General features: G+C 43.4%; 1 protein-coding gene across 2 annotated transcripts in view; it reads right to left on the bottom strand.

Moving 5' to 3' along the window:
* Positions 1 to 1076, bottom strand: part of GFAP (glial fibrillary acidic protein) — a 36434-nt gene extending 35358 nt beyond the window's left edge. The window contains exon 1 of one of the 2 annotated variants that reach the window (XM_060781198.2): positions 487 to 1076. In XM_060781198.2, the coding sequence (XP_060637181.2) occupies positions 487 to 986 (500 nt within the window). In that variant the 5' untranslated portion in view covers positions 987 to 1076. The remainder of the gene's footprint in view (positions 1 to 486) is intronic. The other variant, XM_060781197.2, reaches the window with a different exon arrangement.
* Between the last annotated feature and the right edge of the window lie 22767 nt (positions 1077 to 23843).

The raw sequence follows: 23843 nt of genomic DNA, 5'->3' as shown, positions 1-23843 counted from the left end.
GCCCTCGCTCAGGATCAACCTAAGTATGAAATGACTTGAAAGCACACAACAACAACAACAACAATCCTATCTCATCAGCCAAAAGCAGTGCCACACTTCCCACTGAAATACTAATAAGTTTATATTTGTTTACATTGTTCTTAATTTTAATTATTGTATTATTTTTTTAAAAAAATGCACTACAAATAAGAAATGTGCAGTGTGCATAGGAATTCATTCATGTTTTTTCAAATTATAATCCGGCCCTCCAACAGTTTGAGGGATTGTGACCTGGCCCTCTGTTTAAAAAGTTTGAGGAACCCAGCTCAAAAGGGATCATTAGAATTGTAGTGCGAAAAAATGTAGTGTGTAAAACTAGTAACAAAGTCATCCGGCAAGAATCCTCCTCTAACTGCAAAATTTCCCAGTACACTTGCATATTGTTCTCTTGCTTCAGCTCTCTCATTGCCCATTTCTAGGTCAAGATCTTATGAATAGTTTGCTTACTTTTGCCGAAGATTGTTGAGATCCTCCAGCAGGTTGTCCCTCTCAATCTCCAGCCGGGCCTTAGAGTTGGAGAGCTGGTCTACTTGGTGGCGTAGATCTCTCAGCTCCTCCTGGTAGATATCAGCCAACTTGGTGGGCTCCTTGTCTCGGATTTGGTTGAGCTCAGTTACCAGAACCTTGTTCTGCTGCTCAAGGAAACGGACCTTCTCAATGTAGCTGGCAAAGCGGTCATTCAGCTCCATCATCTCCACCTTCTCGTTGGTACGGGTCTCCTTGAACTCAGTATTAAGGGCATCAGCCAAGGAAAAATCCACCTTGTCTGAGAACTTAGGGCCAGCACGAAAACTGAGGCTGGCAGTCTTCAGTTTGGTGACAGAGACCCGACTGGTAGCACTTGAAGGCATGTACCTGCGGCCTGGTGAGAACCTCAGAGCATGGTGGACAGAGCTGGTTTGCGAGCCAAAGCGTCTCCCATAGGATGACAGCCTCTGCCCTTCCATGGTGAAATCCCTTCTCCAGGCTTTGCAGGCTCGGACAGCTTCCTCTCTCTGTGCTGCAAAGGGTTTTTATACAAGAAGGTTAACCATGCCCGGCCATTTGCGTGTAAAGGGCTGGAGAGGGAGGGAGGAATGGGTTGTGTGCCAGGTCCTGACATCTCACATTTGCTATGCCAAGTGCCCTTGCCCTGGCAAAGCTGCAAAAGGAGGACATTGGGGAGAAGTTTTGAGTTTTCTTGATGAAACAGAGAGAAAATGGACTTGGATTAATGATGTAGCTGTGTCCATTGGTAATGACCATCACAACTATCTGTCACAGCACATCACTGCAATGGGATTCCCACAAGACTAAGGTTGTCCTTTTTGCCTTCGAATAATAGGGGCACTTATTACAAAAACTCAGTTAATCTCCCCCTCTCTGTTTTCTTGCAATGCTTTGAACGAATACTCATTTACATGACAAATGGCACTCTTCTATTTGTATAGCCAACAATCACATAACGGCCATGTTTACATGAAGGCTCAAAGAAAGAGGCTCAAAGGCAACCAAAAGATCTGTATTCTTCATGAAGTATCATAGTATCATAGCGATGAAGATGGAGAATGAAGTTGGTGAAATAACACATGCCTGTTTGACACCTGATTCCACCTTAAATGTGTCACTTTGGGATCAATTGCTGTCCAAGATTGTTGCCATCATGCCATCATGGAGGAGCTGCAGGATGTTCACAAATTTGTTAGGGCACCCGATTTTTTGGAGGATGGTCCAGAGAGCGCTGCGATTCACTGTGTCAAATGCCTTTGCAAGGTCAATGAATGCCATGTACAGTGGTTGATTTTGTTCCCTGCATTTTGTTGATGGGAAGCTTCCCACCGGAGTGGAAATCATCTATCGGACATATGGCAAGGTATTTAATCTCAGCAGACTGAAAGCCAAAACCAAGGTTACAACAACATCTGTTATAGAACTCTAGTATAGTGATGACAACGTCACCTGTGCGCATTCAGAAGAAAACCTACAAGCCACTCTAAATATCATCGCAGAAGCATATGAGAAGCTCGGCCTGTCACTGAACATCGAGAAAACCAAAGAGCGCTTCCATCAGTCACCAGCCAATCCCTCTCCAAAGCCAGAAATACAGCTTAATGGTGTAACATTCGAAAATGTTGATCATTTCCGCTACCTTGGCAGCCACCTCTCCACAAAAGTCAACATTGACTCTGAAATACTACACCACCTGAACTCTGCAAGTGCAGCCTTTTTCCGAATGAAGCAGAGTGTGTTTGAGGACCGGGACATCCACAGGGATACCAAGGTGCTTGTTTATAAAGCTATTGTCCTCCCAACTCTGCTATATGCCTGCGAAACATGGACTGTCTACAGACATCACATGCAACTTCTGGAACGATTCCATCAGTGCTATCTCCGGAAAATCCTGCAAATCTCTTGGGAAGACAAGCGGACAAATGTCAGCATGCTGGAAGATGCAAAGATCACCAGCATTGAAGCAATGGTCCTCCACCATCAACTCCGCTGGACCAGCCACATTGCCCAATGCCTGACCACCGTTTCTCAAAGCAGTTGCAACTTCTGGAACGATTCCATCAGTGCTGTCTCCAGAAAATCCTGCAAATCTCTTGGGAAGACAAGTGGACAAATGTCAGCATGCTGGAAGAAGCAAAGACCACCAGCATTGAAGCGATGGTCCTCTGCCATCAACTCCGCCACGTTGTCCGGATGCCCAACCACTGTCTCCCAAAGCTCTACTCTGAACTCAAGAATGGAAAACGGAATGTTGGAGGGCAGGAAAAGAGATTTAAAGATGGGCTCAAAGCCAACCTTAAAAACTTTGGCATAGACACTGAGAACTGGGAAGCCCTGGCCCTTGAGTACTCCAGCTGGAGGTCAGCTTTGACCAGCAGTGCTGTAGAATTTGAAGAGGCATGAATGGAGGGTGAGAGAAATGTGCCAAGAGGAAGGCACGTCAAGCCAACCCCAACCGAGACCGCCTTCCATCTGGAAACCAATGCCCTCACTGCGGGAGAAGATGCAGATCAAGAATAGGGCTCCACAGTCACCTACGGACTCACCAGTACACTGATCTTGGAAGACTATCCTACCCGGACAATGAGGGATTGCCTAAGTAAAGTAAGTTTTCTTCATACAAGCTGCCCATCCAGAGATGGGTTTTTCTGACGAATTTTTACTCTGAGAAGTTATTTCAATCAATTCTGCCAGAAAGCCACATCTTGAAATCTTGAACTTTTAATAGCAGTATAGTGATGTGAGCAATTATTACAAAACAGTAGGAGGAAAGCACTCTGCGTGTGCTTGCGGAAAAGAAAAAAAAGAGTACAATAATACATTGTTAAACTATAGAATCTGGATCTGCAAAGGCTGAGCAGGCCATACGGTAGATGATAACACAACATGTTGACTCAAAGTCGTCTTGACGGCAGTTAACGACAACAAAAATGCCTCTGTGCGTGTACAGAATCTCTTCTTCCTCAGTGAATAACAGCAGTCAATCTGGATGAAATTGCTGACCAGAAAGTATAGTTTCAATTGAGATTTGAGCATCACTTTCAGAAATGAAACACTGAAAACACAGCTGTCTTTCCTCCACGAACCGGCTGTCTTCTCTTGCTAAAACTGTCCAAATGGCAGAACTTTGATTCATCTCACCAGCCAGCTGAACAAAGCAGCTCAGAAGCTAATTAAGAGAGATTTAAATTGAATGCCTCTTTGAACCCCCAGACTAGCTTTCCACTCCAGTGGTTTTTTAAAGACAGCAACAATAAAAAAAACCCCATCATGTTCCACAAACTTCTGGATTTCTTGTCAATTGAAACTCCAGTAGAAGACACATCTATGGGCACAGAGAGGAGTCAAGGCTGGCAGGGGTGGGCGAATCATGGCTTGATGGCACAGTGGCAGCTTGTGATCGAAGCAGGAGGCTCGGGTATTTTGAGTGACACTCTCTCACCTCTGCTCTGGTCACAAGCTGCCTATAGTTTGATTCAAACCATTTAATCAAAAACAAAGGAACAGTAGTGAAGTTTACCTAGCATACAACAGAACAGTAGTGAAGTTTGCCACATCCTTTAATTTCAGCTTTCTCCATCCTTGGACCCTTCAACCGTATTCGACAGTTTCTGTAGTTGCAAATGGCCCTGTTAGTAGGGGATGATGGGCACTGCAATCCAGCACAACAAAAGATCACCAGGTTAGGAGAAGGTGCTTCAGTAGAGATAGGACCTGCCTATCTCTGCAATTGCATCTCCTTATATGAACTGGCGCGAGCTCTAAGATCTTCCGGGGAGGCCCTCCTTTCGCTCCCACTACTGTCACACGTATGGTTGGTGGGGATGAGAGAGAGGGCCTTCTCGGTGGTGGTCCCCTGCCTCTGGAACACCCTTCCAAGGGAAATAAGACAGGCCCCATCCCTCCCCTCCTTTCGTAAGAGCTTGAAGACCTGGTGGTTTCAACAAGCAGCCAATGAAGCTGTTTTAATATGGGCGTTGCATGCTCCCTATAGTTTGCTCCATTAAGGAGCCTGGCTGCTATTCGTTGTACCAGTTGAAATTTCCAGGCTGTCCTCAAGGGCAGCCCCACGTAGAGCACATTGCAGTAGCCCAATCTAGATATAATCAAGGTGTGGATCACCCTGGCCAAGTCAGACTTCACTAGGTATGGTTGCAGCTGGTGCACAAGTATGAATTGTGCAAAGGCCCTCCCAGCCACCGCCGACACCTGAGCATCAAGTGACAGCGTTGAATCCAGGAGAACCCCCAAGCTACGGACCTGCGTCCTCAGGGGACGCACAGGTTGCCACCCAATACCCTGGTCGGCCCCACAACTGACCAGGAGGACCTCTGTCTTGTCTGGATTAAGCTTCAACCTGTTAGCCCTCATCCAGTCCATCACAGCTGATAGACACTGGTTCAAGGTCTGGGAGGCTTCCTTGGAATTTGGTGGAAATGAGTAGTAGAGTTGGGTGTCATCTGTGTACAGATGGTACCCAACTCCAAAACTCTGGATAATCCTACCCAGTGGTTTCATGTAGATATTGAAAACATGGGGGATAGAATGCAACCTTGTGGGACCCCACAGGTCAAAGGCCATGGGTCCGAGCAGGTATCCCCCAGCTTCCCCAACTGGGAGTGACCCTCCAGGAAGGAGCGGAGTAATGCCCCCAAGACCCATTCCAGAGAGCTGCCCCAGAAGGGTACCATGGTCGAAGCTTATCTTGTAAAATACAATTTTCTATATATCCAGAGGCAGAAGTAAAGATAATGCAGGCCAATGAATAGTTTTTGTGGACCCTTCCAGGCAGGCCCAGAATCTGATTCCAGGTTTTCAGTTTATCCCAGATTATCTGGTAGTGGGGACTCATATAATCCAGTTTAAAAGCAGAAAACCTGGGATCAGATCCTGGGATATATTGCCTGTCTGAAAGGGCCCCAAGAAACCAGCGTAGATGGCAGAGTTCATTTTAATTTTCAGCCGCTCAGGTAAGGGGAGAAAACTTGGAATTTTTAAGATTTGGAACTAGTCGGTATAGCTGAAGTTTTTTAAACAGTTACTGCTAAGGATGATATCTTGTCAGAGAGTGGGGGGGGGGGGGGGGGCTGTAAGGTGGAATAGATAAAGGTAAAGGCTTTCCCCTGACATTAAGTCCAGTCATGTCCGACTCTGCGGGTTGGTGCTCATCTCCATTTCTAAGCCGAAGAGCCGGCCGGCATGACTGCATGGAGCACCGCTGCCATCCTACCAGAGCAGTACCTATTGATCTACTCACATTTGCATGTTTTCGAACTGCTAGGTTGGCAGAAGCTGGGGCTAACAGTGGGAGCTTATGCTGCTCCCCGAATTCGTACCGTAACCTTTTGGTAAGCAAGTTCAGCAGCTCAGCAGTTTAACCTGCTGTGCCATTGAGGGCTCCAAAGTGGAGTAGATTCAAGAAAATCTAGGACTCTTTGCTTCCCAGTTGGCTGAACACATTAGAAGGGACTCAGGGTGGCTTCAAAACAAAAGGCAAACACTAAATGCCACATACTTGATCATAAAAACACATCACTCTAGAAATAATAACAAATAAATAGCAGCTTAAAAACACAGAAGATGAATGATCAGGCCACATAAAACGCATAAGCAGTAAATACTATTTAAATATGAGATATCAAATATAAGAAAGAGGTATGAAAGTGGCTCTCAAAATGTACAAACCCTTAACAAGGACTTCGGTCGGGTTGGAGAGGGAAAACATTACTCATCAACCTCTCCATAAGATATGGGGCCTAAATATGTTTTTAAAGAGGAGAGGGAAGGAGCTGTTCTAAGTTCAAAGGAGATGAAGTTCCAGAGGGAGCAACCACGGAGAAGGCCCTTTCTCGGGCGTCCACCAACCACACTTGAAATGGGGGTGGGACCGAGAGGAGGGCCCCCTCTGATGATTGCAGTGGCCAGGTGGATTTATAGACAGGGGTGCCGTTTCTTAAATAATCTGGGCTTTATAGGTAATAACCAGCACTTTGTATTTAGCCCGGAAACAGACCAGCAGTTAGTGGAGCTATCATAATAAGGGAGTTGTCCCTAAATGACGCTGTAGTTAGCAATGTGGCTGCTGATCTCAGAACCCAACAAAATCCAAACACAGCAATAACAACCAGCGCTAAAAAGAAGCCTGTCGAACATGCTTCCCCAATATAGCAAAATTCCAGTTGTGCTGGATTACAAATTCCATAATGCCAGCATGCCCTGGTAAGTTTTGGATAATGGAAGTGATAATCCATCACATTGGAAGGCTGCAACATGTGGAAAGACTGTTTTAGAGCAAGGAGTGGGACGTTTTTGCCTTTCCAGCTGTTTGATGACAGCTCCCACAAACTTTGTGGCTGATAGCAGGGGATTTCGGGGTGTTTAAGTGAAAACAAATGTGTATGAATACGTGCCTTTGAGATCTCTGAAATGTCGCTTGCTATTAAGGGCTAAAAGGTTCTTCAACCCTGTTTCAAAAGAAAGGATGATTTTTCAAACTTCCTTTTATCAATTGGTTGTCATCTAGTAGTAAACATGTTCTAAATGTTTGATTTATATATTTAAATATTAGGCTTGGGTAACAACAGAAAAATTTGTTTCTAAACTCGTTTCGTTTTTAGGGGTTCATCGTGTTTCGTTTTTTTAAAGAATTCCGAAATTTTCCTTTTAAAATTTTTGAAATTTACGAAATTTCGTATAAATATGAATCGATTCGTTAATGGCGGACGCGATTGCGCAATATGCTAAAAAAACACCTCCAAATGGGACAGGGGGAACTTCTGAAGCTTCCCTCTCCCTCTGTTGTTGACTGTTGGTGTGATAAAACAAACAACAACTATAAAACTTGCACCAGACATGCGAAAATAATTACGAAATAATTACAAAATAATTTCAAAATAATAATGAAATAATTACGAAATAAATTGAAAAAAAAATGTTTCAAATCTAATTTACTCCTCACACTATCCCTGCATGGCTCAATATTGGATTGTAAGCTAATTTAAATACGAATTAATAACAAATTACGAAATTAACGAACGAAACTGCCCAAGCCTATTAAATATCTAAGTTTGTTATTTTTGAGTTGTTCTATAAGTATGCCTGATGTTGTTTATTTTATTGTTTATGATTTGATTTGTTTGTTATGTTATGCTGGCATTGAATGTTTGCCAATTTTCTGTTGTAAACCGCCCTGAGTCCCCTTGGGGAGATATGGCGGTATAGAAATAAAGATGATGTTGATGATGATGATGATGATGATGATTATTATTATTATCTTAGGAACACCCATGAAATCCCTACTGAGTTCCCATACTGTACATCAGGGGTCCGTATCCAGCCCCCGGGCCTTAGTTTGAAGACCCCTGCTGTACATTGTGAACAATCCCCATAAGTGGAACAGATTGTTTTACAGCCCTGCAAATGAGTCTTACAATGCAGTTTTCTTAAATCTGTGCACAGTTGTTGGTGGGCAAGCTGTCCTCGAGTATTTTACAGCCATCCTTACTGGCCACACCTCTGGCCCATAGCCATGTTCCCAGCCCTTAGTGCTCACCGATCCCCTCCTTCTGACCAGCCCCTGCTGACCAGGCTCGCGTCCTTCTGGAGCCAGAAGCAGACAGTCCTACAAAGGGCTTATTAATGGACCCGAGGCTGTGGCATGAGCCCCTTTCTCCGAACAGAAGGGACTCTGTGCTTTACCTCTTGTCCCAAGATGTCCAGCTTCATATTCATCTTGGCATGATGGATACCTGCCCACCCCCCTGCAAGCCACTGGCTTTACTGGAAGTGCCGTGAACTACTGTGGGGACACAGAGGCTCTGAAAAATTCAGCCTGGGAAGGAAACAACAACACAAAAGCAGAAAAGTTAATTAGTGTAATTTTTTTTAAATCCCACATTATTCAAAGCCTTGTTGGAAGATTTTAGAAGGCAGGGCTGGCACCAAATCTCTGCTTACCCCATGTAATGCAGAATGAAAATGTGTTCTAGCAAAAGATTATAGTGTATGCCTTGGGTCATGTATTTCTTCTTCATAGAATCATAGAATCAAAGAGTTGGAAGAGACCTCATGGGCCATCCAGTCCAACCCCCTGCCAAGAAGCAGGAATATTGCATTCAAATCACCCCTGACAGATGGCCATCCAGCCTCTGTTTAAAAGCTTCCAAAGAAGGAGCCTCCACCACACTCCGGGGCAGAGAGTTCCACTGCTGAACAGCTCTCACAGTCAGGAAGTTCTTCCTCATGTTCAGATGGAATCTCCTCTCTTGTAGTTTGAAGCCATTGTTTCGCATCCTAGTCTCCAAGGAAGCAGAAAACAAGCTTGCTCCCTCCTCCCTGTGGCTTCCTCTCACATATTTATACATGGCTATCAAATCTCCTCTCAGCCTTCTCTTCTTCAGGCTAAACATGCCCAGCTCCTTAAGCTGCTCTTCATAGGGTTTGTTCTCCAGACCCTTGACCATTTTAGTTGCCCTCCTCTGGACACATTCCAGCTTGTCAATATCTCTCTTGAATTGTGGTGCCCAGAATTGGACACAATATTCTAGGTGTGGTCTAACCAAAGCAGAATAGAGGGGTAACATTACTTCCCTGGATCTAGACACTATGCTCATGGGTGGTGGTAGCTTGGAGTTATGCTTCTCCACTAACCTGCCTCATAACTACATCACTCAGCTTTGAATATCAATGAGTCTGGAAGTGTCTCATGGAGATTGGCATCCCAGCCCCCCCATCCCCTGTTTATTTATTTAATTTAAACCCCACTTTTCTCACAATGTGGGACTCAAAGGGGCTGACAATTAGTGACAAAATGCCACTTTTTTGGAATTGCCCAACTCTATAAAACGTCAAATCTATATACTTAAAAACGTAATGTTTGTTTGTCGGATTAACATAACTCAAAAACCACTGGATGAATAGTTGCCAAATTTGGCCACAAGACACCTACTAACCCAAGGAGTGAACATTACTCAAAAAATAGATTTTGTCATTTGGGAGTCGTAGTTGCTGGGATTTATAGTTAACCTACAATCAAATTCCACCAGCGATGGAATTGAACCAAACGTGGCACACAGAACTCCCATGAACAACAGAAAACACTAGAAGGGTTCGGTGGGCATTGACCTTGAGTTTGGGAGTTGTAGTTCACCTACATCCAGGGAGCACTGTGGACTCAAACAACGATGGATCTGGACCAAACTTGGGACAAATATTCCATATGACCAAATATGGAGTTTGGGGAAAATAGACATTGACATTTGGGAGTTGCTGTTACTGGGATTTATAGTTCACCTACAATCAAAGAACATTCTGAACCTCACTAACAACAGAATTGGGGGGAACGTCCCACACAGAACCCCCATGACCAACAGAAAATACTTAAGGCCATCCAGTCCAACTCCCTTCACCAGGGCAAGAAAATGTAATCAAAGCTTTCCTAACAAAGAGCCATCCAGCCATAGATATAGATAGACATATATGATTCACACACAGAGAGAGATATAGTATCATAGATTTGAAGGGGACCCCTAAAGAAGGACAATTTGCATGTTGCATGCTCCAGAGTAGGCAAACCAGACAATCTCCACATCAATACTGACAAAGAAACAGCAACACGTGGCAGGGGACAGCTAGTAAAATAAAATAAATTTTCAAATTTAGTTTGGAATTCCTATCAAGCTCTTTCTTTAGGAGGGGCATCTGGTTTTTTGACAACACATGGAGGATTTTGAAGATTTCCCTATGGCCGCTCCTCACCCGTGGAACTAGTTTTGCCTACCCTGTTGCACCTGATGAAAAACCAGCTTTGGAAAGAGAGTTGCCAGCGCTCCTAAAGCTGGTCTCTCTCTCTCTCCCTCTTTTGCTGGAGCCCATTGTTTTCCCAGAACCAAACAAAGCTGGTCTAAACCACCAGACTGAGTTATATTTGTGCTTCCCCGGTGGTGTGCCAGCTTCCCCGACAGCAGGATAAAGAAGGCTTCATTGCTATGCACAGGCAGGTCGTGTCCCCCCTTGCCACCCTATTCACAGCACCAAACTCTTGCCCAACAGTCCAACAACAACCCTTTCATTCTGTTCCAATGGCGACACAACTTAAAAGACCCAGGCATTGGCAAACAATAGCTTTGGTCTCAGTGCAAGGAGTTGGGACGCTACTGAGAGGGGATTAAGGCTGGACATGAGCCAGGGACACAGGGGATCCCCCTCATTTCCAGAAGTTTAGGGTTGTAAAAGTTCCATGAATAGCAAGTTAGTTGTTATGGCACGTTGGGATGTTTATCCATGTCTGTGCACAGGAGAGTCCTGGTCATAGAAGGTCATGGAGGGGCACAAATGTGTCTATGGCAGCAAGATTGAGAGTAGAAAAGTGGGAAATGGTGTGTTATTTTTCTTGCTCTGTTTTAGCAGTTTTATAGAGTGTGGGTAACACCAAAGACTCTGACTCTGGCCAAAATGAACCATCTGGGACTTTGAGATTATCTGGGGAGGCCCTGCTCTCGGTCCCGCAGGTGCGTCTGGTGGGGACAAGAGACAGGGCCTTCTCAGTAGTGGCACCTCGACTGTGGAACGCCCTCTCTAAGGATATTAGATCAGCCCTCTCCCTCCTGACATTTCGAAAAAAGTCAAAAGTTGGCTCTTTGAGGGAGCTTTCACAAATGCAGTGTAACAGGCAAATATGGAACGACTTAACAATGCAACTGGAAAATGAGTTTAGTAAGGAGATGTTGATGTTCTTATTGTTTTAATATGGTTTTTATATTATACTAGCCGTCCCCTGCCACGCGCTGTGACCCAGTGTGTATATGTGCTTTGTGTGTGTGTGTATATTTGTGTATATGTGTATATATGTGTATTTGCGTGTATATGTATGTGTGTATGTGTGTGTGTGTGGTTTTGCACATGTGTTGTTGTTTTTTTGGCTTTTTAAGTATCTTCTGCTGTGTTTTTCAGTGTTTTTATGAGTGATGGTCACTCATTGGCCTGATATGTGTATAGTGTCCAAATTTGGTTTCAATTTGTCCAGTGGTTTTTGAGTTATGCTAACCCCACAAATGAACATTATATTTTTATTTATATAGATGCTAAATGTTTTTAACTGTATTTTAATGTCTGCCGGGGCATTGAATTGTTGCCGACTGTAAACCGCCTTGAGTTGCCTCCGGGCTGAGAAAGGTGGTGTACAAAAACTGTAAATAAATAAATAAATAAATAAATATGCCAGACAATGGTTTCTCCCTCTGAAAAGGTTCAACACCTTGGACAGTTCATTTCAATCCTCCTAAAACTCAGATTAGCTTCGCTGACCCATAAACAAGGGAGCCACTAGGTACAATTGTGGTATATAAGCTTGATTTTTTTACATTTAGATGTTACCTTTTTATGACATTAGTTTTATATGGCAGGCACTCCACATTCACTGGGGAAAGGGATGCAGGACCCCTGTGAAAGTGGAAAAGCTGCAACTTCTGGCACTAAAATTTGTATATACTGTATATACTCGAGTATAAGCCTAGTTTTCAGCCCCTTTTTTAGGCTGAAAAAGCTCCCCTCGGCTTATACTCGAGTCAAGATTATTTAGTCTTTTACTCTGTTATTAGTATTATTTTATTACATTTATTTTTATTATTATTATATTTACATTATTTTGCTCTATTATTATTATTCTATTTATTATTTTGCTCTATTATTATTATTACATTTACAGTATTTTACCCTATTATTATTATTACATTTATTATTTTAATCTATTTATAATTATTACTTATTATTACATTTACAGTATTTTACCCTATTATTATTACATTTATTATTTTAATCTAGTTATTATTATTATTATTATTATTATTATTACATTCACAGTATTTTACCCTATTATTACTACATTTATTATTTTACTCTATTATTACTGTTTTTATTGCATTTTCATTATTTTACTCTATTATTTTTATTATATTTGTTTTAATAATAAGTACATTTACATTGAAGGAGCTTAGAATAATGGTTTAATAAGAGCCACGTTGTCTCTCTCCTGAGGAATCTGTACAAGGACCAAGTAGCAACAGTAAGAACTGACCACGGAACAACAGACTGGTTCAAGATTGGGAAAGGCGTACGGCAAGGCTGCATCCTCTCACCCAACCTTTTTAACGTGTATGCAGAACACATCATGCGATGTGCGGGGCTTGATGAATGCAAAGCTGGGGTGAAAATTGCTGGAAGAAACATTAACAACCTCAGATATGCAGATGACACCACTCTGATGGCCGAAAGCGAGGAGGAGCTGAGGAGCCTTCTAATCAAGGTGAAAGAAGAAAGCGCAAAAGCCGGGTTGCAGCTAAACATCAAAAAAACCAAGATTATGGCAACAAGAATGATTGACAACTGGAAAATAGAGGGAGAAAATGTGGAGACTGTGACAGACTTTGTATTTCTAGGTGCAAAGATTACTGCAGATGCAGACTGTGGCCAGGAAATCTGAAGACGCTTACTTCTTGGGAGGAGAGCAATGTCCAGTCTCGATAAAATAGTAAAGAGTAGAGACATCAGACTGGCAAGAAAGATCCGCCTAGTCAAAGCCATGGTATTCCCTGTAGTAACCTACGGATGTGAGAGCTGGACCTTAGGGAAGGCTGAGCGAAGGAAGATAGATGCTTTTGAACTGTGGTGTTGGAGGAAAGTTCTGAGAGTGCCTTGGACTGCGAGAAGATCCAACCAGTCCATCCTCCAGGAAATAAAGCCCGACTGCTCATTGGAGGGAAGGATACTAGAGACAAAGTTGAAGTAATTTGGCCACATCATGAGGAGACAGGAAAGCCTAGAGAAGACAATTATGCTGGGAAAGGTGGAAGGTAAAAGGAAGAGGGGCCGACCAAGGACAAGATGGATGGATGGCATCCTTGAAGTGACTGGACTGACCTTGAAGGAGCTGGGGGTGGTGACAGCCGACAGGGAGCTCTGGCGTGGGCTGGTCCATGAGGTCACGAAGAGTCAGAGACGACTGAACGAATGAACAACAACAAGAGTTGGACAGTCTTATCTTAAATTACAATTTTATGTAAATATTCAGAAACATTTAGCCTATTGATGCTTCAATTAATGTAATTTTATTGGTATCTATTTATATTGTGAAATTGACTCATAAGTGGATGCATTTCCCACCCTCGGCTTATACTTGAGTCAATACGTTTTCCCAGTTTTTTTGTGATAAAATTAGGTGCCCCGGCTTATATTCAGGTCGGCTTATACTCGAAGATATACGGTATATAATTAAACAGTACAAGAATAGCAAAGAAAGAAGCCAGGATGCTTTCAGCGTACTTGGGGAGCTTCCCAGATTTAGAATATGTATCTAAAAAGGAATGAAAGGAGAGAGGAAGGAGGAAGGAAGGAAGGAAGGAAGGAAGGAAGGAAGGAAGGAAGGAAGGAAGGGGAAAAGCTATAAAGGAATGGGGAAACACCAAATGTAGTCTGATGGGGACTAAGCTTGCTCAGAAGCAACACAATACTGTCTTGCGGTTGACAAGCTAGGAAAAACTAGACCGGAGGAAAAAAGAAATGGAACATCACAGAAGAGGAGAAACCTGGTTGGCTTCCTGTAAATGAACACTCCACATTGCACCAATTGGTTGCAGAGCTTACATCTGTATCTCCCAATGAAATGGGTTCCCTACGCTGCCTGGATAGGGTGGGTCGAACTGCATCAGTCTTGGCCTGACCATGAACTGTTGGTAACCCTGGGAGAGAGCATGACTGGGCAGAGATGAGGCTGTGTGTGATTTATTATGTGCTGGAGGATTTGTTAAAGCACTGACCACCACGCTCACCCTCAGCAGGAGTTCTCCCGAGGAAGCCAGTGTCTTGCTGACCCTTGAATTTTTTCAACACAAAGAGTATTCATAGTTCCTGGAACATTATACAGCCTTGTCTTAAGGTGAGGGAACTATTCAAAAGAAGTTATTGTGCAAAAATGATTTATATGCAAGGGCACTGGCTGAAAGCGAGGGTTGTGGCAAGGTTGTATGTGTGTGCTTTTGAGACAATTCCAGGGAAGGCAAGTCATGCAGTGGTGCTGGTGGTATCATCATAAAGTGGAAAATTGAGAAAGTCCAGCAGAATGATTTGTACTGTTTTGGAAGTCATTTAAAGCAGTGGTGTATAGACTTTTTGGTCTTCCGAAGCCAGTCTCCAAGTATTTCAGGTTGGCATGGGGCAAGCAAGTCATAGTGCCCAATTATTGTGGAAGTTCTTACTTTCTGACTGGTGTATCCACTAAGCAATTTTAATGCAATCTCTTATCCCCGGTGGCGCAGTGGGTTAAAGCACTGAGCTGCTGAGCTTGTTGATCGAAAGGTCGCAGGTTCGATTCCGGGGAGCAGCGTGAGCTTCCGCTGTCAGCCCTAGCTTCTGCCAACCTAGCAGTTTGAAAACATGCAAATGTGAGTAGATCAATAGGTACCGCTCCGGCGGGAAGGTAACAGTGCTCCATGCAGTCATGCTGGCCACATGACCTTGGAGGTGTCTACAGACAACACTGGCTCTTCGGCTTAGAAATGGAGATGAGCACCACACCCAAGAGTCAGACATGACTGGACTTAATGTCAGGGGACTACCTTTACCTACCTCTTATCCAGAACTATCCATACCCAGCTATTGCAGATCTCTAATAACATTTTGCAGGTGGCTAGGGGGGCTTTTGCACAATTAAAACTTGTGCGCCAGTTTATTTATTTATTTCGCGCATTTCTACCCCGCCCTTCTCAACCCCCGAGGGGGGACTCAGGGTGGCTTACAAAAGGCACAATTCGATGCCAGCAAAACAGATAATAAGATAAAACATATATCAACAACAATGATAAAACAATTAAAACAATCCAGTTATACATCGCAATTAATAAAAACCAATCTAATGATCAACGTTCGCCAAGCTCAGAATCTGTAAATTCATTCCGCATTGTCAAATCCTATCCAATTCTAGTCGTCATTGTCCTTTGTCTGTCTGCCAGATTACCCAAAGGCTTGGTCCCATATCCATGTTTTTAGTTCCTTCTAAAAGAAAAGGGGGATGTCGATGACCTAATTTCCCCAGGAAGCGAATTCCACAGGCAAGGGGCCACCACCGAGAAGGCCCTGCTCCTCGTCCCCACCAATCTCACTTGTGATAGGGGTGGGGCTGAGAGCAGGGCCTCCCCAGAAGATCTTAAACTCCGAGGTGGGACGTAGAAGGAGATGCGTTCGGACAGGTACGCTGGGCTGGAACCGTATAGGGTGGCCAGATCTGACTTCCCAAGGTACGGGCGCAACTGGCGCACAAGTTTTAATTGTGCAAAAGTTGCGCCCGTACCTTGGGAAGTCAGACTTGGCCAAGGTGGTCCATGCTCTCATCACATCTAGGTTAGACTACTGCAACACTCTCTACGTGGGGTTGCCTTTGAAGACTGCTCGGAAGCTTCAAATAGTCCAGTGAGAGGCAGCCAGGTTAATAACTGAAGCGGTGTACAGGGAGCACACAACTCCCATCTTACGCCAGCTCCACTGGCTGCCAGTTTGCTACCAGGCACAATTCAAAGTGCTGGCTTTGGCCTGTAAAGCCCTAAACGGCCCTGGCCCGATTTACCGAACACATCTCCCTTTATGAACCACTGCGGAGATTAAGAACTTCTGGGGAGGCCCTGCTCTCGGTCCCGCCACCATCACAGGCATGTTTGGTAGGGACAAGAGACAGGGCCTTCTAACTAATTGCCCCTCGGCTATGGAACTCCCTTCCTAATGAGATCAGGTCAGCCCCCTCCCTCTTGTCCTTTAGAAGGATGATAAAAATGTGGCTGTGGGACCGAGCCTTTAGGACTGTGCAATGAGGCAGAACCCTTAGTATGCCAACCAAATTCAATATGGTTGTTGAGACAGTTTTAACTAGTGGATTTTAACGTCGAGATATGTGATTTTAATGCTTTTGTATGTGTATGGTCTAGTATGTTTTGACATTGAATGTTTGCCGTTTATATGTTGTGCTCCACCCCGAGTCCCCTTCAGGATGAGAAGGGCAGAATATAAATGCTTTAAATAAATAAATAAATACATAAATTTATCTGGAATTCCAAAATCCGTAATACTCCAAGTTTGACATTATGGGTGGCTGAGATAGTGACACCTTTGCCTTCTGGTGGTTTAATGTATCCAAACTTTGCTTCATACACAAAATTATTTTACAATATTGTGTATAACAGGCATGGGCAAACTTGGACCCTCCAGTTGTTTTGGACTTCAACTCCCACAATTCTGTCCCTATTTTTCCAACATACAAAAAATATTCATAGCTCCTGGAACATTACACAGCCTGATAGGAATTGTGGAAGTTAAAGTCCAAAACACCTGGAGGGCCCAAGTTTGCCCATGGCTGGTGTATAACATCACATTCAGGCTATGTATATAAGGTGTATATGAAACGGAAATGAATGTTGTGTTTAGATTTGGGTCCCATCTCCAATTTATTTATTTATTTATTTATTTACTTATTTGGAGTGCTTCTACCCCGCCCTTCTCAACCCCCTAGGCGGGACTCAGGGCGGCTTACTAAAGGCACAATTCGATGCCTAACAATTCACACAATACACAAATTTACAAAATAATGTCAACAATTATAACTAATTAAAACAATCAAACAGTATACTAGCAGCAATAAAATCATCTTGTGGTCAGTGTTCGCCAATTCATAGTCCATAATCCGTCGAGCATCGTCATTATCCTTTCCTACTCTGGTCATCATTGGTTGTCTTTGTCCATCTGCCAGCTTACCTGAAGGCCTGGTCCCACATCCAGGTTTTTAGCTTCCTGCTGAAAGCAAGAAGGGATGTTGATGACCTAATCTCCCGTGGGAGTGCATTCCACAGGCGAGGGGTCACCACCGAGAAGGCCCTGTCCCTCGTCCCCACCAGTCTCGCTTGTGATAAAGGTGGGGCCGAGAGCAGGGCCTCCCCAGAAGATCTTAAACTCTGAGGTGGGACATAGAAGGAGATGCGTTCAGACAGGTACGCTGGGCCGGAGCCGTATAGGGTTTTGTAGGTCAAAACCAGCACTTTGAATTGTACTCGGAACTGGATTGGCAGCCAGTGGAGCTGACATAACAGAGGGGTGGTATGTTCCCTGTATGACGCTCCGGTGAGTAATCTGGCTGCCGCCCGTTGGACTAATTGAAGTTTCCGAACAGTCTTCAAAGGCAACCCCACGTAGAGCGCGTTGCAGTAATCTATTCGGGATGTAACAAGAGCGTGGACCTTTGCCTTCTGGTGGTTTAATGTATCCAAACTTTGTTTCATACACAAAATTATTTTACAATATTGTGTATAACATGCATGGGCAAACTTGGACCCTAACTCCCACAATTCTGTCCCTTGAATTTTTCCAACACAAAAAATATTCATAGCTCCTGGAACTCCTGTTAGGAATTGTGGAAGTTAAAGTCCAAAACACCTGGAGGGCCCAAGTTTGCCTATGGCTGGTGTATAACATCACATTCAGGCTATGTACATAAGGTGTATATGAAATGGAAATGAGTGTTCTGTTTAGATTTGGGTCCCATCTCCAACATTATGTACATATATGCAAACAGAGGTGTTTCAAAATCTGGAATCCAAAACACTTCTCTTCCCAAGCATTTTGGATAAGGATACTCAATTTATATTATAATTTCAGCACATCCCATGGTGTCACAGTCCTAGATTCTTTTCAACATTTTGTTCTATCAGTCTCACGTCACAACCACTCTGGGACCAATTAGCAATCGCTTTAACGAAGACATAAAAGTAGCCCCAGAGGACAAGTCTTGCATCCAACAACCTGGGGCTGGATGTGAACCACTGACCTCAAAGTCCTCTTAACCCAGGATCGGGTAACATGACTAACATTGAGCTGAGCCCGGAGGCTGGGGCTTCCTTAGAACTGACTTCAGATGGCCTTTGAAAGAAAACCTACTAGGGGACATTCTCCAGGGCTGATTGGGTAAGTGCCACATCTTGTGGTGGCCTTGCCCTAGCCCAACCGGCCACCCATGGTTTGTAGGACCAGCCCAGGGAAGGAGTTTGGGAGTCACTGTGACATCAAAATCAGCTCAAGGGAATCTGAGACACTAATGAGGATCGAGAACACACAGGGCTTTATTTATTCCTAGCCAAAAACTGAAGCAGGGAATGGCCTCTTTTGTTTTTCCTCTTGGGCGGCAGAACTAGTGGGAGCTGAACGAAGAAGCTGGGGGTGGAGGGAGGTGAGATTAGGAAACTGAGTGGGATGTGGGATAGATACTAGGAATCCTCTCCACTGGGTATTTTAAACAAGGACAAGAAAAGGACATCCAGTATCTTGAGAACAGCTATAAAACTAGAGTTCCACTATCTGATTGCGGGTTGCTTTAGTTCTTTGAATTGTTTTCGTAAAAGCGAGAAACATTTTACTCTTGATAGAATGTCAATCAAATGCTTCTTTGAATTAGTAAAAGGGATTTGAAATTAAAGAAAGAAAAGGTACTATTAACTAATAGAAAGAAAGACTCATCTATATAAATAAAAATGTAATTTTCGGTTGTGGGATGAACATAACTCAAAAACCACTGGATGAATTGACACCAAATTTGGCCACAAGACACCTACTAACCCCAGGAGTGACCATCACTCAAAAAAAATTGATTTTGTCATTTGGGAGTTGTAGTTGCTGGGGTTTACAGTTCACCTACAATCAAAGAGCATTCTGAACGCCACCAATGATGGAATTGGGCCAAACTTAGCACACAGGGCTCTCATGACCAACAGAAAAAACTGGAAGGGTTTGGTGGACATTGACCTTGAGTTTGGGAATTGTAGTTCACCCACATCCAGAGAGCACTGTGGACTCAAACAATGATGGATCTGGACCAAACTTGACACGAATATTCCATATGCCCAAATATGAACACAGATGGAGTTTAAGGGAAATAGACCTTGACATTTGGGAGTTGAAGTTACTGGGATTTATAGTTCACCTACAATCAAAGAGCATTCTGAACTCCACCAATGATGGAATTGAACCAAACATGGCATACAGGACTTCCATGACTAACAGAACACACTGGAAGGGTTTGGTGGGCATTGACCTTGAGTTTGGGAGTTGTAGTTCACCTCCATCCAGAGAGCACTGTGGACTCAAACAAGGATGGATCTGGACCAAGCTTGGCACAAATAATCCAAATGCCCAAATGTGAACTCAGATGGAGTTTGGGGGAAATAGACCTTGACATTTGGAAGTTGTAGTTACTGGGATTTATAGTTCACCTACATGCAATCAAACAGCATTCTGAACCCCACCAACGACAGAATTGGGGCAAACTTCCCATGACCAACAGAAAATACTTAAGGCTATCCAGTCCTACTCCCTTCACCAGGGCAAGAAAATGTAATCAAAGCCCTCCTGACAAAGAGCCATCCAGCCATAGATATAGATAGATAGATAGATAAATATGATTCACACAAACACAGATATAGTATCATAGATTTGAAAGGGACCCCTAAAGAAGGACAATTATATATTGCATGTTCCAGAGTAGGCAACCCAGACAATCTCCACATCAATACTGACAAAGAAACAGTGCTGTTTACCCACAAACATAAAGAAATTGCATATATTAGAAACCAACACTTTGTCATTACTTTATTTTCCAGGTCACCAGACTGGACCACAGCAATGCGTGGCAGGGGATGGCTAGTTTTTAATATTTACCCTTTACATTCATGATGTAGTGGTATCTGTAATGGAAGGACCAAGGCATTGGCATCTCTGACACAGCCTCTGTTTGGATATCAGCTAGCAAGCCAATGCCTTATATCAAGAAATAGCTTCCTAAGATCGACAGAGATACTCGCAGGAACCCCTCAGTAAGCAAGAGTCCAAAAGTGGCAGGCTAAAACCCAGAACCTCAACCAGTCACTGAGACCGGATGAGAAACTCCTTCCTAGACACACAGAAGACTGGGCAACTTGGATGGCACTGAACAGACTGGGCTCTGGCATCACAAGAAGCAAGAGCCAATCTTAAGAAATGGGTCTGCAAAGTGGAGTCCACAACATGCGATTGTGGAGAAGAGCAAACCACAGTCCACCTACTACAATGCAGCCTGAGCCCTGCCACATGCACAATGGAGCACCTTCTCACAGCGACACCAGAGGCACTTCAAGTGGCCAGCTTCTAGTCAAAGGAAATTTAGTATAATGCCAAGTTTTAAACTTGGCATTTTGTGATTTTCTATACATTATATGTTGTTGTTATATTTGTGTCCCTAATTCACTTCTGACATGATAAATAAATAAACTGCATTATATGCCAGTGTAGATCGAATCAATGTCATTATGATGTCAAGTGCATTGAATTATTTTAGCTTTTTTGGTAACAGTTATGCTAGCAAAGAACAATTCACAAAACTCACACAGATTACTAACAGGAGCTACATACAGGGAGCATACCACCCCCTTGTTATGCCAGCTCCACTGGCTGCCTTTCCACTTCCGAGCTCAATTCAAAGTTCTGGTTTTGACCTATAAAGCTCTATATGGTTCTGGCCCAGTTTACTTGTCTGAACACATCTGCCTCTATGTCCCACCTCGTAACTTAAGATAATCCGTGGAGGCCTTGCTCTCGCTCCCACCAACATTGCAAACGTGGCTGGCGGGGACGAGAGACATGGCCTTCTCGGCTGTAGCCCCCCACCTGTGGAACGCGCTTCCAAATGAAATACAATTCACCCCATCCCTCCTAGCGTTCAGGAAGAAATTAAAATCTTGGTTTTGGGACCAGGCTTTTGGACAATAAACATAAAACAGCACTTTGACTGGAAATGGATTGGCAAGACGATATGTATGAGGATACAGTTTTATTGTTCTATCGGTGGGTTTGTGAACCGAGTATTCGCTTAATGACTGTTATGATAATTTGGTTATAATTAATTGCTTTTGTTTATGGTTTTATACTGTGTTATTGATTTGTGGCATCAAATTGCTGCCTTTGTTGGTCGCTCTGAGTGTCCCGTCCCCCCCAACCCGGGGGGTTGACAAGGGTGGGGTAGAAATGCTGTAAATAAATAAATAATAATAAATAATTTTTTTGTATCTACTGGCAAATTGTGCATTCCCATTGTGGGTGGAGGAAATTCAGTAACTTTTGTCCACTCTACCCCTAGGGAGGAAATACCAACTGGTTTAGGGATGACACGGACCAACACAAAGTGAAATAGATGGTCCAAGACCAAATCAAGCCTGGAAGCCAAAACAATTGTATTGACTTATCACTGTTGGATATATAGCACAATATCATGTCTTGCTGAAAACTGTAATAATGTCAAAGGCAGTAGGAAAACAGCAAGGGCACATTATAAGAGCATTGGTTCAGTCAAAGAATTCACAACTCTTTCAAGACTACTGATAAAAGGGTCCCCAAAAGAGCTCTTGTTCATGGGGTCACCATTAAGTTGAAACCAACACAAGAGAATCTAGCAACAACAACAAATCGGATTGACAGCCGTTGGAATAAAATCTACCGGATGAGTGGTATAGAGAGCTTGCCCTTTGCTTTTCTGGCAAATGACCAAAAAAGATCCTCTGGGAAGCCTCTAACTCGGGCCTGCACAACATCCAGCTCGCGGGCCAAATGTGGCCCACAATGGCCTTACCTACAGCCTGTTAACAAGGTGGGTTTTCTCCTTTGCCACTTGACCTTTTCACTGCCTGCCTTCCTGATCAGGCAAGGAGGGAGGGAGGAGTGGACTGCAGAAGTATTTTTTAACCCTTTACAACAGTGTTTCTCAACCTTGGGTCGGGACCCCTGTGGGGGTTGCGAGGGGGTGTCAGAGGGGTCGCCAAAGACCATCAGAAAACACATGGTCATGGGAAGTGTGTGAAGTTTGGCCCAATTCTGTTGTTGGTGGGGTTCAGAATGCTCTTTGATTGTAGGTGAACTATAAATCCCAACAACTACAACTCCCAAATGTCAAGGTCTGTATCCCCAAACTACACTGGTGTTCACATTTGGGCATGTTGAGTATTCATGCCAAGTTTGGTCCAGATCCATCATTGCTTGAGTCTACAGTGTTCTCTTAATATGGGTGAACTACAACTCCAAAACTCATGGTCAATGAGCACCAAACCTGTGCCATCGCGCCTGGGGGCTATTATTCTCAATAAAGGAGGGGTGGACGTGGCATCTTTCCCCCAGGGGATTGCTTCTTGCCCTCCTATAGGAAACTGGAACTCCCAAAAACCCAAAACGATGTAAATAGCTCAAAATAAGTTTTATTTATCACAAAGTCTTCAAAGCAATGAGCTGGAAAACTTTAGAGGAATGAAGGAAAACATACATTACAGTCTCAATTAGTCCTCGGTCCAAGGGGTTTGAAGCTGAGAAACCTCACCAAGTTTCCTCTTTCCTCAATGGCTGTGAATGCCGGAGCAAACCACAACCCCAGTTCAGATGGCCTATGTTTTGAAGATTCAGGATCTTCCTTTGGTGCCAAAAGAACCGGCTTGAAGGCGCCTGGGTCTCCTCAATAATTGTCCAGGACGATCTGGACATAAAGCATGAGTCCCAGGGGTAAAAAACCTCAGAACTGATGCTAAGAGGTAACTTAAATCAGAGTCCTTTAGAGTCAAGTCTCTTACTCACATCCATGTTGCAGGAACTCTGATGGCAGAAAGAATAGAAAAAGGAAGTTCTCCCCTCTTGCAGGAAGAGGTGGAGCCAAACAGTACTGATTGACACCTACAAGCAACCAATCCATACAACTATACATAAGCAGTAGGGCTGAGCGGTTTCATTTCGTTAATTCGTAATTCGTTAATAATTCGTTAATTTTTTTAATTACAAAACGATAACGAACCATTCTGGAGCAATTTTTTTAAAAAACGAATTTTTAAATAGTTTTGTAAATGCTTCGTATTTTGTTATTGTATTCGTTTCGTTATTGTTTTGAGGTTGTTTCGTTATTATTTCCGCATGTCTGGGGCAAGTTTTATGGTTGTTTTTTGTTTAATTAGTAAAAAAAATTATAATATCACACCAACAGTCAACAACAGAGGGAGAGGGAAGCTTCAGAAGTTTTTGGAGGTTTTTTAGCGTATTTCGCGGTCGCGTCCGCCATTAACGAATCGATTCGTTATTGTTTCGGAAATCGATTCGTTAATGTTTTGTAATTTTTTTCACATTTACGAAATTTTGTAAATATCGAACTTTTTAATTTTGTAATTATTTTAAATAACGAAACGCAAAAACCCCCAAAAAACGAATCGATTTTAGAAACAATTTTTTCC

The sequence above is a fragment of the Anolis sagrei genome, chromosome 6, assembly GCF_037176765.1.
Source record: "Anolis sagrei isolate rAnoSag1 chromosome 6, rAnoSag1.mat, whole genome shotgun sequence".
Classification (NCBI taxonomy): Eukaryota; Metazoa; Chordata; class Lepidosauria; order Squamata; family Dactyloidae; genus Anolis; species Anolis sagrei.
This window is presented reverse-complemented; position numbering and strand designations above follow the sequence as displayed.